The 16,439-nt window shown below is 37.2% G+C and overlaps 1 protein-coding gene across 1 annotated transcript in view; it reads left to right on the top strand.

Moving 5' to 3' along the window:
• sema3ab (sema domain, immunoglobulin domain (Ig), short basic domain, secreted, (semaphorin) 3Ab) overlaps positions 1–16,439 on the top strand; it is a 311,024-nt gene that overhangs the window by 276,014 nt on the left and 18,571 nt on the right. The window contains exons 8-14 of the mRNA XM_039761470.1: positions 5,571–5,713; positions 8,432–8,546; positions 9,272–9,341; positions 10,576–10,720; positions 11,391–11,610; positions 12,292–12,383; positions 13,290–13,331. Of these exons, the coding sequence (XP_039617404.1) occupies positions 5,571–5,713; positions 8,432–8,546; positions 9,272–9,341; positions 10,576–10,720; positions 11,391–11,610; positions 12,292–12,383; positions 13,290–13,331 (827 nt within the window). The remainder of the gene's footprint in view (positions 1–5,570; positions 5,714–8,431; positions 8,547–9,271; positions 9,342–10,575; positions 10,721–11,390; positions 11,611–12,291; positions 12,384–13,289; positions 13,332–16,439) is intronic.

Raw genomic sequence — 16,439 nt, 5'->3', positions numbered from 1 at the left:
AGCGCCGCGCCGTTCCTCCGTCTCACGCGGTGTCAGTCCCGACGCGACCGCCTTCTCCATCAGCTGCTCGCACTGGCGACTAGAACACGCAGCAACTCCTTAAGGGCGGCTTGGCGGGCCGAAGGGACTCCTCCGACGCACGCCGAGCCGCTGGTGGAAAGAGAGAGACAGACGTCGGTGGGCTTACCTGTCCATCAGCTCCACGCGACGCCTGCCTCCTCTGGGCCACTCCCTCTGGCCCAATCGGTCTCGGTTTGGCACGAGACTGGCATTCCTTGGGCCCGCCTCTATCCAATCATCGGCGGGCACGCAAGACACACCGCCAATCCCATGCCTGTCAGCGGCGGGACCACCGCCCGCGGCCATCTTGTCTCCCCTGCGCTGGCTGCGAAGACGTGCCTCTTCGCCGCACCGCAGCTGCGGCTTCGATTTCGCGGCCTCCTCAGCGGACGCCGGCGCGCTGTCGACAGCCCGTGGCCCGCGTGCTCCTGCCACAGACGCGGATCCGTTCGTCCCTCCCTGCGGAGAACAAGGTACATCCACCCCGCAGGGCAGGGTACTCACCTCCCGAATCCCGTCGTGCCGAGGCCCCTGCCTCGGTTTGGCCTTCAGCGAAGCAACGCCGGCCTGGCTGTCCCTCTCCACCGCGCGTCTCTCGGAGCCCGCTGCGCTCCAGCGAGGCCCGCTCCTCCTCCGCACCCGGGGATGGCCTCTCTTCAGTCCGGCGGCGGTTTCGAGGTAAAGCGCTCCGGGCGTTACGGGCGCTCCCGCGGCCAGTGTGTGGGGTCCGCTGCTGCGCCGGGCCGTTCACAGAAATTGAATGTTTGAACCCAGGTCCCCGCCTTGTCCCAGGCGGAGCATCCTGCCGACTACGCCACTGTGAACGCTGGCCCCGGCACAGACAGACGGACATCATATTTTGCTCCCCACACACCGTTTATTTACAATATTCTCCAATATACAAAAGTCACGTGCACTCACAACCCCAGCGCCCTTGGCACTGAATCCCCCAAAGTCCAGGGCCCACAGTCTCTGTGCCTTTGTCCTGGCCGCCTCCTGTCCTCGTACTCCAGCTCAGTCCTTCTGCCTCCCGACTTCCACCAATGACTGGAGGGGCGCCTAAATAATGCCCCGGATGAGCCCCAGGTGCTTCCTCCATCCTTGCCACGCCCCAGCGTGGCGGAAGTGTCGGCTGCCTTCCTGGCAGCTCTCCGGGCGCCACACAATGTCTTCCCCCCGGCACTTCCTGGTGTGGCGGAAGTGTCGGGTTCCCGGGATAATCAGGCACCGGGGCGCCGCCTGGCGGTGGCCACGGGTCCCCTACAGGGCTGGGCTTCAAAGCCCTGTACCTGAGGCCCGTGCCTAACCAGGACGGACGCCCCACTCTGTCTGGAGGAGGCACTCGCCCTCCTCCGGTCCTCAAGCGTCCCGCCGGGCTCCTGCCCGACCGGCAACCGCCGGGATAAACCGGCATCGGGGCGCCGCCTGGCGGTGACCACGGGCCCCTACAGGGAAGGGCTTCCATGCCCTCAACCCGTGGCCCCAACAGAACCAGGACGGGCGCCCCTCGCGGTCTGGAGGAGGCACAAGCCCTCCTCACGTCCTCCTGGCGTCCGGCCGGCTCCAGCCCGGGAGCCTAATCTTTATAATTTGTCTATTTATTGATTGATTACATTATTTATCCTGTGAGTTTGTATCTTTGTTTTTTAACGTTTTCACTGCTTTTTTTCCCTTTGGGTTTAATAAAGTTAATCTAATCCAATCTAATATAAAATTGTGGCACAATGGATAATAAGGCTGGCTTACAGTAGTGTTTTTTGGAGTGCAAGCTTGGTTGGAGCTCAACCACTCTCTTTATTCTCTCCATACTTGTATAGAACTTGTATGGGTGTCCCTTTATTGGTTACCTCCCACATTCCAAAGATGTCTGTGTTAAATTAAATTTGTTGTTCTACCTTAGATGGGTATGGGTTTGCATAAGAATATGCACTGCAATGGACTGGTATGTCTAGAGTTTGTTGCTACCATTCAGCCAGGATAGGCTTGGCATCCTTTGACCCTGTACTGGAAAAGGAAATTTAGAAAGTCTTGGTTATGTATACATATTTTTTTCCCATGACAGACAGAGCAGGACTTCCTGTCTCCACCACAGTCATATAAAGAGGCTGGCCTTGTTTAAAAAAAACTGCTTAGTTTCTTTATTTGCTCTTAAAAGCAATGCTAGGTATTTCTTAAGTAAAATAATCTACTGGAAGGCACTTACAAAGTGATTTTTTTGCAGAGTGACTGGGTGGTATATATGCAGCATATTTTTTCACATCTGTCATACCAAATTCTCAACACCTTTTTATGCATTTGTGGTATATTCAGCTTTAAATAATTTTTAACCAGCACAATGAAATGTAAGTTTTATATTACTTCTGGTTTATAGTACAGCATTTGGGGTCTAAGAAGTGAATAATGGAGTATTTTCTCAAAATGTGCTTGCCAGAGCTAATTTTGCTAAAGTATTATGCTATTCCATTCACCCATTCATTTTCTAATGTGTTTATCCAATTCAAGGTCAATAGGACCTAGTTCCTATTCTGGCAACATTGGTCAGCCCTGAGTATGGCACTAGCCCATTTAAGGAAACAACCTTAGACATACACCTGCTTTTACTCATATCAGACAAATTTAGAGTCACCAATTATTGTAATGCACAAAAGGAGGATGATTGTGGTGGTAGAAAAAGCCACACACACAGGGAAAATGTTCAAACTCCATACAGACAGTGATCAGGCAAGCTTGTTGAGTGTGGCATTAGTGCTAACCACTGCACTTCACCATGTTGCTATTAATTTCCAGAAAAATGTAAAGATCTTTAATAAAAATTTGCATGTTGTTTACATTAAATTAATTAATATGACTATTGTGGGCTGGTGACCTGCCCGTGGTTTGTTTACTGCCTTGCGCCCTGTGTTGGCTGGGATTGGCTCCAGCAGACCCCTGTGATCCTGTAGTTAGGATATAGTGGTTGGATAATGGATGGATGGATAATTAATATGAATTTTAAAAATTAATGTTAGTAACATCATGTCTCAAATACACACAGTATTTTGTCAGCATTCTATACTTTATATTTAATACATGCTAGTGTTCAAATGGTTTGATTCAATTCCTCTTGTTTAAGAATGAGATGAGCTTTTTATACCAGAAAACAAATATTGAATTATGATCATAAATTTGGAAATATGAATCAGTACTGTGTGGCATTTGTGTAAAGTTTTATAGTTTCATATATTTTGTACTTTTTGCATTTTGTATTTTGCTCTTGGAAGATGTACGTGTACTGCGTTTATCATATTTCACTTTTTAAAAAGTCTGGATTATTGCTTAAATCAACTGTTAACAAAGAATAATAGTTGCTGAAGTATTTTAAAATTCCACCTGTATTTTAACCTGCTTCTCTTCATCATTTCCCTGTGAATTGGAATAAAACTGAGTGACAATTGGTGAAATGCAGCAACGTGCACTACATGATTTCTAATGTGTCCTACCAAGTCGTTCTCATTATCTCAGATTTCTCTTGTTCTAATCCACATCATAGTTTTTGTTTTGGAAGAATTATTTACCTTCCACCAATCAGCTTTAAAGCTAGTCTTTGACATCATAATGAACGATTTGTATGCACAATGGCAAATCCTTTAATTACAGTTTTAAAATAACCTATTTTCCATAGAAATTTAAATGTTGACAAACCGTTTTGTCCTGCGAAGCTTGCAACATGCTCTGATGAAGGACAAGAGATGTTTTGTTTTTGTTTCGCTTTCTGTATTTTTCATATGCAATTTTGGATGCCTTTTCTGTTTTTCTAGTTTTTTTGTTTTTTTTTTAGATGTCAGCCAATTGGTTGAAGTTAAAGTGTCTTGTAATGACAAGTTTGAAACTGAAGGAAAATAGATCTGCTATTGTACCACAAAAGTGAAGTTTAGAGAAGAGCAGATACTCTTGATAATGTCTATGAAAGATTAAATTTCTAGGTGTAGCCAACCAAGTATAAGTTGTAACTGACAAATCTAGCACTATCAAAAAATCTAATTTAGGACCAAGGCAATGTGTAACAGCAGTGTTATTGGCTGGTAGTGTTATGACCGGAAATTTAGGCAATAATTACAGTATATTCACTCATTCAGGTTGTCCCATGCTATGATTAGCAATGATTACTGACCTTATTATTAAAAGAACAAGTGAGGTGAAGATAGGAGACCATTGTATATTTGCATTCATGAAGAAAAACTACTTCCTTAGGCTATTTATTCCAATTAGATATATAAGTAAAAAGAGTAGCTTGCTTGTGTGTTCAGTGGACAAAAGCATTCACCTTAAACATTCTGGGTTAATAAAGATCAAGACAGCTTTGTTTTGCCTTACACACGTGTGTTGCCTGAGGGCTTATTTCTGCTTCTCATTTCATGGACATGTCAGCAATTTCAATATTCAAACTGCTTTTGTCTCCTACACTAACTGTCTAAACTGTTAAGTGACTGAAAGGCGTGTTTTCTGCTGTTTGCATTAGAGTCAATTCAATGACATTCTCATGTAGCAGAACTGAAAATACTTAATAGAAGTAAAGGAAACACAAGAGACTTTACATCCAAGGCTTCTAGCAGATTTTCCGTTTATATGGATCATGGTGGAAGGGTCTGCATTTAGAAGAAAAGTCTAAAACCTCATGTTGAATATAATTTTCATTGTAGAGGGGATATGTATGACAGAGATGGGAGACACTACTAAAACATGTGAAAAATAATTTTCACAAAAATTTCAGACAGTAAATTTAAAAACATTACGTAATACTAAAGCTGATTACATCTGCTGTAGGTTTATGATGGTACTCAGTAGTATATTTTTAATACCATTTCCATATCACATCATGTTTAAAATTTTTTTTTACATTTGTATGATACTGGTGTTAGACTGTAATATGATAGATAACTGTATTTTTGGGCAGTGTTTTGCATACATAAAATAATTTTGTTTATGCTTATGTAGAGTCTGTTTTTGCTGGCAGTCCTTTATTATAAAATACTGTATAGGTTGATTTGAATATGGAGTTTATGCTTTCCATGCTCAAGATTTTATTTTCATTAGAGCCAAACTGTGGAATGTTTTCCAAGGTGTTTCACTTGTTTTTCCTTTCACTGCCAATTTCTGTAATTAAGCTTGGAAAATGTGCACAAGGAAATTCTTAAATATAATAACAATGTTTCTTTTACCAAAATTATAAAGAGCAGGCAAGCCACACAAAAACATATACAGCTGTTAAGGAAAGGGGGGTCTGCTAAGATTTCATTTGTAAAACCAGAGTTGCCGAGAGCACACAGTAGCTTTCCTCAGAAAAAATAATTGTAGCAGTATTCTTCAAAATGTAAAGTTGCCCAATGAAAATATCATACATTAATTTTACTGCCTGCTCAATGTAAGCCAAATCAATCTCCAGAAACAATGTTTGTGCCATTAATATGTGAATATTATAAATAATCTAGTAATTGCCACTAAATTTCATTAAACTGATGCTTATTTTGTAGATCCTCGGTTTATCAGTGCTCATCTAATACCTGAAAGTGATAACCCAGAAGATGATAAGATTTACTTCTTCTTCCGAGAAAATGCAATGGATGGAGAACATTCTGGAAAAGCAACTCATGCAAGAATAGGGCAGCTCTGTAAGGTAATAAAGCTTAAAATGCAAATAACTATTTAAATATTAAAGGAAGACTGCAATTCAAAAACATTCTTAAGCATATTCACCTTTTGCTCTCTAGGGCCTCTTGCTGTCCCCAAGAGATTTGAAACTTGTCAAGAGGCAGCATAGGGCTCTTAAATCTCCTCAGTAATAGTTTGACATGTGATGATGAGGAAAACTGAACTTGAGAAACTGAACACCCATGCATGCTACTAGGCCAAAAGCAGGTCACTTTACACTGCAGCTAAGATTTAATTGGCAGCTGCTACAGTCTTGTCTCCCCACTTATTAGTCTTGAAGTTTGAGAATTCTTTGATATAGCAACAACTACTAGAATACCTGCCTTTGTCAGAGCTCAGTGATTATTATTAACAGCTCTTTGACTTCTATCAACTACTACTTAATGGGCTTTTATTTTCCGGAGTATCACATGATGTGTCTGGCAAGACAAAGAGAAGCACTGCACTATGTACTCATTTTAGTCTCTAAGGAGCATATAAAAATTCCAGGGATTACTACTGTAAATCCATCTAGAGATCTTGGCTCACTTTCATGCTTAGTGCTTGATATTAAAGTACTTCCCCACTGCTCTGATAGGAATGTCTGGATTCCAAAAACATTATGGATGTCAATTATAGTGACATTACTAGGAAGCTCATATTGCACACTGCATGTTATATTCTTGTTTATCACCAGGTAAACTAGAATAGTACAAAATTTAAATTGACAATGATAAACAAGATAACACTGCAATTAAAAATTATTATGCACTTAGCTCACAGTTTGTAACTGTTGTGATGCAAATTAAACAACAGTTTAACAGACTGTTTCTTACAAGTTATTCTAAATTTATTGTGAATGTTAATGTGGGAATGTGCAAGAATGGGCCCCACTGTCAATGGCATCCTGTCCAAGTATACTCCCTGCCATGCGGTCAGTGAGTCATATAGATGCTGTCTTCCCTCAATCCTTAGTTAGATTAAGCAGATGAGAGAATATTATTGAATATAGTTATTTAGAATTACAAAGTATATCGACTTGAGTTTAGAAGTTAGATGTGGCAGAAATAAGAAGTCTGAGATGGGTGGATGAGTTACAAAAAAGGATAGAATAAGAAATGAAGCAATCAGAGGATCAACAAAAGTTGGGGAGATATCCAAGAAAGTACAGGACAGTAGGTCGAAATGGTCTGGACATGTGATGATGAGAGGCAATAAATATGTTGGAAAAAAGAGTGATGGGGATGTATGTGCAGGGGAGGAGAAATCAAGGGAGGCCAAAGTAGAGGTGGATTGATAAAGTAAAAGAAAATATAAGGAAAAGGGTTTGACTGGCAAGGAGATTAAACAGGATCGAGCTGTTTGGAGAAAACAGAGTAAGCACACCAACCTCACACAAAAGTGTGAAAAGATGAAGAAGTACTGTATTAAAAAATATGCATCTGAAAATAGACAGGAATGTATTCATTCTGCTACTTATTTATATTATAACATTACTAAAAATTAAAAAAAAATACTTTTTCATTACAAAAACATTGTCCAGAGAAAACATTTTTTAGCATATAAAAGTTTATTCATTAAACTCAACATGAATATACCTCAATACTGTGCATGCCTATATGTGTTTACACACATATTATTACTCTGGTTTTATAAGGGTATTATTTGCACATATAAGTGTTGTATTAGTTTGCAATAAATATGCTTTTAAACTGTTATTATCCCAAAGTATATTTTTTCAGTTGAAACAGTATCACTTTGAGTTATTCACCAATACGCATCAATTAAAAATATTACGTATAAAAACATTATACATTGGCATTGAATACATCAGTATGACATGTAAACTGCTTCACAACTCTAAAAATCTGGGTATGACTTCCACACTGGTCATTGCCTTGAGGAGTCTGGACATTGACCTCCCTTCATTTATAGTTTTATCCAGTTACTTTAGTTTCCTCTCATTTACCTTCAGCTTGGATTGAATTTATCAGGGCATGGACCAAACATGGTATTAAAATTGTGTAGTTGGGATAGTAGCTCATAGTTGTTACATGCTGTCTGGTGGTGTTCTTCTTTACTCCAAATAATTTGCTTCTTCTTTTTCCACAAATGCTTGATTAGATTATGATCTGTTGACTGGAGAGGATCAATGCATAAACTTACAGTTTTCACCCTTTTTTCATCTGTTCATCAGCACAAATCAGTACAAACTGGGATTCACCTAAATTTTATAGTATCCAGTGCAACTGCACCTTCCTGTTTTTAGCTGAGTTGGTAGATGGTTAGGTTGTCACCTGCAGTATCTCATACGTCATAAGATATAATGGGTTCTATGTCTCCTTTGGCAACACTTTTTTTACTCAGTTCTTAGTTGACCAACTGTAGCATGTTTGTTACTCTGCTAATTTCATCCTGTGTTAATGAAGTTTGTCACTGGCCTTTTTCAGAAGATAAGACTGCTATTGGTTGATTAGTTTTTTGAGTAATATATTTTTGATACATCCATCATGACCCTATTTATGAAAATCACACCAGAGTGGGAAAGACCCTCATTCCTGTGCCACCTATCCTGCTTGACATGGAACCTACTTTTTAAATTGCTACAAACATGATGGTGCGACTGTTATGAAGACTGTTGCATGGGTTCAATTAATCAAATGGCCTCTCTGTGTCTGTATTGTTCTTTATTGTTTTTGAACAGAATGATTTTGGAGGTCATAGAAGCCTTGTTAACAAGTGGACAACCTTTCTGAAAGCACGACTGATCTGTGCTGTACCAGGAACTAATGGAATTGATACCCACTTTGATGAACTTCGTAAGTATTACATAATTATGAATTTTTATTGTTTCATGTACTGAATTCATAGTCTACAGAGTGTGTATTTCTTACTGTATTATTTAATTCCCAAATGTTTATTGGCGACTGATAGTATAATTTTATCAAAACCACCAACATAAATACTTTTCCTTGTATTTGGGTAAGACTTTTTATGTTCAAAGATATAGGGCTATGGGCTTCAAAAAAGCTATATTTCATTCTAATCCTGTAGTGCTGTCTTAGAGCTTAAAAAGGAGTCTAAATATTAAAAATATTCAAATGTAGGATTATATCAAGAAGAGTTGCATCTTTATTTGGAAATCAGTTTAAGGTATATTCAAGAGAAATAACAGTATACAATCTGTGAGGTCTCCTCTCATTTACTTATTCCTCAGCCTGTTGCCACTGCAACAGCAATAGCTTCTAAGAAACATGAGGATATGTTTCAGTGGTTTGCCTTGAATAGTCCTTCAAAGTTCAAGCTCTTAGATTCATCCACCTTTTCATTATTTAATAATGTTGTTTGAAAAGCGATTGATTTAATAAAGGGACACCGTGTAAAAATTAACTATGTTGTTTCAGGATTTTGAATATACTTTCACATAATATACAGTTATGCTTTCTGGAATGATATTAAAAATCATTCAGCAGTGCTTTTAGTAATACGAACAAGCCAGACACTTTGCATAATTCTCCCAATTTTGTCATTATTTAATTTGCAGAGGATGTCTTCCTAATGAGTTCAAAAGATCCCAAAAATCCAATTATCTATGCAGTGTTCACAACGTCAAGGTAGTCTTTTTTATCTTGTCAGCAATTTACTTTAAATACTGTTCTGCCTGAAGTGATAATATACAGCATTTTCAAGCTAAAAATAATAATAGCATTAAGGTGATCAGCTTTGCAATCAGTGTAAGCTGGGTATGCAGTACCTTTTTTTTTTATAAATTACAGTATATTTCTATAGAGTATATACTACTATATATATTATTTCAACTTTTACATTAAGCTTTTCACTGGAACTGTATATATGGAAATATTTTGTATTTATTTTAGAACTGGTATAATGAGCTACTTTTCACACAACATGCATTGATCTCTATGTGATAAATTAAGATCAGCTGGTGGGGGTGTCGGGTGGGGGGGAATTTTTGCCACCAAGCACTTATCAAAATGTGAAGTAAACAATTTCTAACTGCATATATTCAATAGGTTAAACAAACTATTACCTGATGTGGCCTCTCTCTCTCTCTCTCTCTCTCTCTCTCTCTCTCTCTCTCTCTATATATATATATATATATATATATATATATATATATATATATATATATATATATATATATATATATATATATACATAGTATACATATTGTACATATTATATAGACATATAAGGAAAAGTAGGTTGACTTTTTCTTTCCACTGAGAGGAAAGCTGCTCAATAACGGCACTGATTTGTCATTTGCACATAGCTGGTTTACTTAGGCAACATGGTCCTCTAAAGTGGCCTGTCTAAGTAAAAGAATAATGCATTGTATATATGACTTGTAGTTAAGAAACAGAGCAGCAGGAGGGGTGAAGGGCGAAATGTGAGACTTTAGGCAGGAAGGAACAGAGCAGTGTAGGTCTGGAAGGTAAAGAAGGGTCTTTGTTTTATATTTAAATGAATGTGAAAACATAGTGCAGTACTCTTTACATGGAAACAGTAATGTAGCGTTGAAGGGATTGATATTAGGTACCTCTAATATTTCAAAACAATGGTATTTCATGCTGAAGTTACACCCTAAAATATCAACATGTTGGAGTTTAATTAGTTTGTATTTCTTCCCCTTTATAGAAACTAGTTACGGTACTTCTCAATTGCTGTGTGATGCAATTGATAGATCAGACAGCTATAATAAAACATTTAGTTAAATTCTTATAATTAGTGTAAATGCAAATGTGTTCACGTTTTGAACTAATGCACGTCTCATGTTGTGATTTTATGGTTAAACAATATACTAAACTGGTTTTATGGATTTTTCAGCAACATCTTCAAAGGATCAGCAGTATGTACATACAGTATGTCTGATGTGAGGCGAGTATTTCTGGGCCCCTATGCACATCGAGAGGGACCAAACTATCAGTGGGTACCATTTCAGGGAAGGGTCCCTTATCCACGACCAGGAACTGTAAGTAAAATAGCTGTGTACAAAATTAACATTTTATGCATATTTTGAGGTTTTTAAAGGCAGAGTTTTACTAGAGAGTTAATAATTTCATTAATATTTGCTTCCATAATCAAGCATTCAAGTAAACATTGATCGTTACCTCATAACTGATATCTATGTATTGTACTTTATACTTCAAATAGTTGTCACATATAAGTCATATAAAATCAAAAAATGTTACCAGACTATTGAACGCAGCAGACAGTGCTCCATATAGATTCCTCTTTTATTTTAAGTAGAATATTTTAAAATTGTCTTCATTTTGACATGTTGAAATTTAAAATTGTAAGAATTGAATCAACATGCCTATGGGCTTTTCAGTCAATGTTAACTTTTTTGCTGTGTATTCAGTATGAGTATATAGTTATCTAATTATTACATTTACTTTACTGCATGCTAGCCATTTATATGTTCAGTGTGATTACATCATTTTATAATACAAATTATTGGGGCTAATATTTGTGAACTAATATACTGCATGTTAAAATGTTTGATGTATTCAAACATTACTTACTTTACAAATTTTTTTACATTTATATATACTCAATTGACAAATCAATATTTTACATACATATTTAATAATAATTTGTCTGCTTTTCATATGTGTATTAATATACTTTTTGTTTAATAGTGTCCAAGCAAAACATTTGGAGGATTTGATTCAACAAAAGATCTCCCAGATGATGTTATTACCTTCGCACGGAGTCATCCTGCCATGTACAATCCAGTTCATCCAATAAATAATCGTCCAATAATTATCAAGACTGATGTGGATTATCAGTTCACACAGATTGTGGTTGACCGTGTTGATGCAGAAGACGGACAGTATGACGTTATGTTCATAGGAACAGGTACTTATATGTGAAATTATTGGACTAATCATAAGCATGCAGAAGCAATTCTCTTTTGGACAATAATTTGTAAAAGTGAAATATCTTATCTTCATGGAAGCTCACAATTTATTTTTTCATAAACTGAACAGATTGGCAACATGTTACATGCTGGTAAATGTAGACTTGTAAGTTTTAAAATCATCTTGTTTCCTTGTTGCCTGTAAAGTTCACTTTCACAGTTGTTATTTAGCTGGCATTTTACAATGGGCCAAAAAGAATTATTCAAAAATGGTGAAAATACTAAACTGCTATCTTGAAAAATTAATTGTAAATTGTGTGGTCTGTGTTTACTAAGTCTTAACCACAGTTAACAAGTTTAATAATATTTTGACCCTTAAAGTCAATTGCGAAACATTAATGTACAATTTTTCATAAAGCATAACAGCTTTATTGTTGTTTAAGCATTAAATTGCTAAAAACTTTAAAATAAATAAACCATAAATTAGATAAGCAAAACAATAAAAATGAATGGGTGATTTGGTAGAGGGATGGATGGATGAATGGATAATTTAAGTGCAGTAATGGATAATTTAAGTGCAGTAATGTACTGTGTAACAATATACAGTAATATAATCAGCCCATACACTTTTTTCAGTAAGCTCTGAAAGTATAATGAAATTTGCTTCTTTTATATTTAAGATGTTGGCACTGTTCTAAAGGTTGTGACTATTCCCAAGGAGACATGGCACGACTTAGAGGAAGTGCTCTTAGAAGAAATGACTGTATTCCGTGTAAGTGCAATTGTTTCTAGTTTATGATTGTTTTCCATGTTTCATATGATATGTTTTGCATTTTAACTTACACCTTATGGTAATTCTAAACATTTGACCTCTAATAATACATTTTCATCTCTGCTCATTCTCTTCTGTGCATGTGTAACAATGGAGGGCTCTGTACATGCACAAAGTAAACTATAAAATAATGAATACGTTTAGGGATGGCCATTCAAAAGTAAGCACAGCAACTCTGTTAGATATTAAATCAGGAAGACTTCAGACCTGTTCTTTTACATATTTAAATGGTTTAATATTCATTCAAAATAGTTCTACTTTATAATGCTTAGATTTGCCTAGAAAAAGTATACTTAAAGAATGTACTTCATATTCAGTGCCCTGTAATATGAGTCAAAGCCTTGCATTTACTTGTGTCAGATATTATTTTTCTACATTTTAACATTGTATTTTTATTGTAATACATTATACAGTAGTTTTAGAAACCAAATTATAGCCTTTTTAGGCTGTCAGGTACAGTCTCACTAAAGTTAAAAACCTTTAATGGACTGTCTACTGAGTAAACCACATCTGCCTGTTAAGTGACTGGCTAATTGTCTAAATTAGTCAGTTTAAAGTTGGTAGTGTTCTCTTTTTTCCCATACTAAAATTTTAATCAACTCTGGCATAAATAAAATTAAAATGAAATACTATTATACAATTTACAATAAATTCAAGATCCATTAGAAGTGTTTTAATTTAATATGAAACAACATATTTTGTCCTGTTTTTTCACGGTAAGAAGTCAGGATTGAAAAATGAACGATTCCTAAGATGCATGAACACAATTATAATGGAAAGAAAATAGAGATTGTTGTAGTAAATGAGGTACAGTGAATGAAAATAACATGCTAATTCTTCTTTTAGGAGCCTATTCCTATCACTGCTATGGACTTTTCTACAAAGCAGGTAAGAAGAAATATTTTTTAATTATATTTGATTTTTCATTGTTTTAATACACATGAATGTGTAAACTAAATTTTATCTTTTTTAAACTGACGGATGAGTGTTAAGGTGTGCACAAAAATATATTATCAAACTCAGCCAATCAACATTTATTTTATATAGCACCTTGTCACAGCATATGCAGTCTAAAATCAGCTTCATGCACTTAAGAACACAATTTAAAACAGAAAAATAATATAACAAGGTATGAAATAATTTAATACATAAACACATGGCAGTAAAACCTAGGAAGAATCTAAGCATTGAAAATGAACTGGATGTACAAAAGAGGAGTAATTAGAGAGATGTACACTTAGAGTTAAGTAATATATGTTCATTTTATAGTTGATATAACATATTCAAAATGACCTGAAAGGAAATGCTTTCATAGTGTGTCTGGGCAGTACGGAAGCTCTGAACCGCACAGTGATAAAAAATTATGAGATAACCCTTATCTCGTATGTACGTGAAAATATATTGTACGTACAAGATACTTTCACGTACGTACGAGATGTTTTCACTCTTTAGATGCACGTTAAATCACACAGTTCATTAGTTCAGATATGCGATCGAGTGTACCAGGTTTACCAGAGAATTAAATTAGTGAACCCGCATTGAACTGGGTAAACTTCACACGCACTAAATACAGTAAGTGAGATATGAATTCCTTTCGTAACTTGTGGCAATAACAAACTGCGGGCTAGAAAGTAAATGGCTAACTAATGTAATTTCCTTTTACTATAAATTAGTGCATTGGTTAGTGGTGCTGCTTCGTGGATTTAACGATCTGGGCTTGAATGCATAACCTATCTTTATAAACTTGCCAATATTCATTTTTGTGGACTGTAACTGTGTGAGGAAAACATCAGACTGCTCAGTGATATGTCCTGTTTCCAGAAAATGATATACAGTAGCACGTGACGGCATTTGGTGCTCATCTGAAAGTATGCGGCGCACACGCAATATTGGCAGGTGCGACTTTAAAGAGCCTGGTGCGCAGGCTATGGCAAGTGGTGGGCACGAGATAGTAAGTTGTACGCACCAAATTGTTTCCCTGGAAGAAACAAAACACCATATCTCCTCAGGTGCTCCGTACGAGTGTGCAGACGAATACCTGTAAACTAAACCCTTACCCTCCCACAAGCCTACTCATAACCATAGTGTAATGGGGTATGTGATGGGCATTTCGTGACTGACGTTCTGGGCATTACCTGACGTAGGTATTGCATGCTGCTGTTAAACCCAACTCTAACCATCCCACACTCCTTTAATAAATAAAAGCCCATCCGTCTGCTTTTTTATATCACCGCGCTACAAGCACTGGAAGTGACGTCAAACTGAAGCGCCACGGCCTTGGTAAGGTCATAATTAGGAAGCCCCGAAGCACACTTTTGTAATATTTTAATCTAAGTTTATCGCGTACGTACGAGATGTTTTCACGTACGTACGAGATAAGGGTTATCCCATCATTTTTTATCACTGTGCGGTTCAGAGCTTCCGTAGGGCAGTTTCCCAAATGTCTGGTTCCAGTGCCAGCATGTATTTAGGTGCAGTATCACTGAATAGTAATATGGGTTAATGCAAATAATCAAAAGTATTGTACATCATTTTTACAGAGCATTTTTAATATCATGATAGATCAAAATGGTCTACAAAACCAAACATAGTTGAGGTACTGAGGTAGGAATGTGCGCAGTGTCTGCAACCAAAAGAATAAGTCGGATCCAGTGTGGTAGTAACAGTCTTCTTTGGGGTAGAGTGGTATGAAGAATTAATATATGGAGAAAGTAGAGTATTTGTGCTATTAGTTATTTTTGTGGTTGTTTCTTGCAGCCAAAACAGTACATCAGTATAGTAGGATTGTTGATTTGAAATGAACAAGCTCAGTTTGAATTTAACTACATTTGGTGTATATGTGTCATTGTTATTAGCCCTTCCTCACTACAATATTATTAAAAGAATTATTTCAGTTTAATATAATAATAATTCTTCACATTTATATAGCACTTTTATCATTATTCAAAGTGCTCTTCACACAGGGAGGACCCGGAAAGCGAACCCACCATCTCCTGGAGAGCAGCCGCGTAGCCATTGTGCCACCTGCATGGATAGTGAAACAAAAAATGAAAAAGGAATATAAATATTTTGACATTGGTTATTTGTTACTGATAGTGCAAATTTGTTTGCATCCTAGGAACATTAATTTGCAATATTAACTTTTATGAGGTCTGCTTTTTATACGCAGGTTACAGTTGGTTCAGAATGCTGCTGCCCGTTTTTTGGTTGGGGCAAGAAAGTTTAGTTTTGTTTCTCCAATATTAGTTTCTTTAAACTGGCTGTTAGTTTCAGAATTGACTTTAAAATTTTTTTGCTAGTTTTTAAATTATTACATAGGTATGCTCCTGCCTATTTATCTGAATTGTGTGTTTTATACCAGCCATCCATTGCTTTTAGGAGCAAATTTTTTAGAAGTGCTTGAAGTGGTCATCAGAGTACAGCTTAAAAAACAGCTGAGAAATATTGCTGAGCAGAATGGAATGATGGTCTATTGCTATAAGATTTTACTTTTGACTCCAAGTTAAGTCCAGAGACAAAATGGCCCCACTCAGGGCAACTTGGGGTAAGAACATCTAACATTACACTAGCATCCCAACCTGAGATACTGTATGCTGTTTCTCTGTGTTTTGGTGTGGGTCAATTCCATGGTACTGGGTCCTTCCGGGGGCCTATGAAACCGACAGCTGCCAATAACATACCTGAGAGATCTGCCAGTGGATGAAGACAAATACATACACACAGGAAGGGGTAGGTGCATATAGTGTGTCACTGCTTTTATTAAAAACAATCAAAAAAAAGTGTTCAATAATTGCAGTGCTCAAAACTTCCAATAAATAAATAATCCTTAAAAAAAGGTGAAAATCCGTGAGATTAAAAATTTAGAGTTAAACAAGATTTAAACCATCAGCTATTGGATCATTCATGATCTAATGGACAAACCCAGCACAACTCCCTCTTTGTTTCCCCAGCTCACTCACTGCTAGCTCAACTAGTGGAGACTCTAGCAGCCACAGT

This window comes from Polypterus senegalus, chromosome 8 (assembly GCF_016835505.1).
Source record: "Polypterus senegalus isolate Bchr_013 chromosome 8, ASM1683550v1, whole genome shotgun sequence".
NCBI lineage: Eukaryota > Metazoa > Chordata > Cladistia > Polypteriformes > Polypteridae > Polypterus > Polypterus senegalus.
This window is presented reverse-complemented; position numbering and strand designations above follow the sequence as displayed.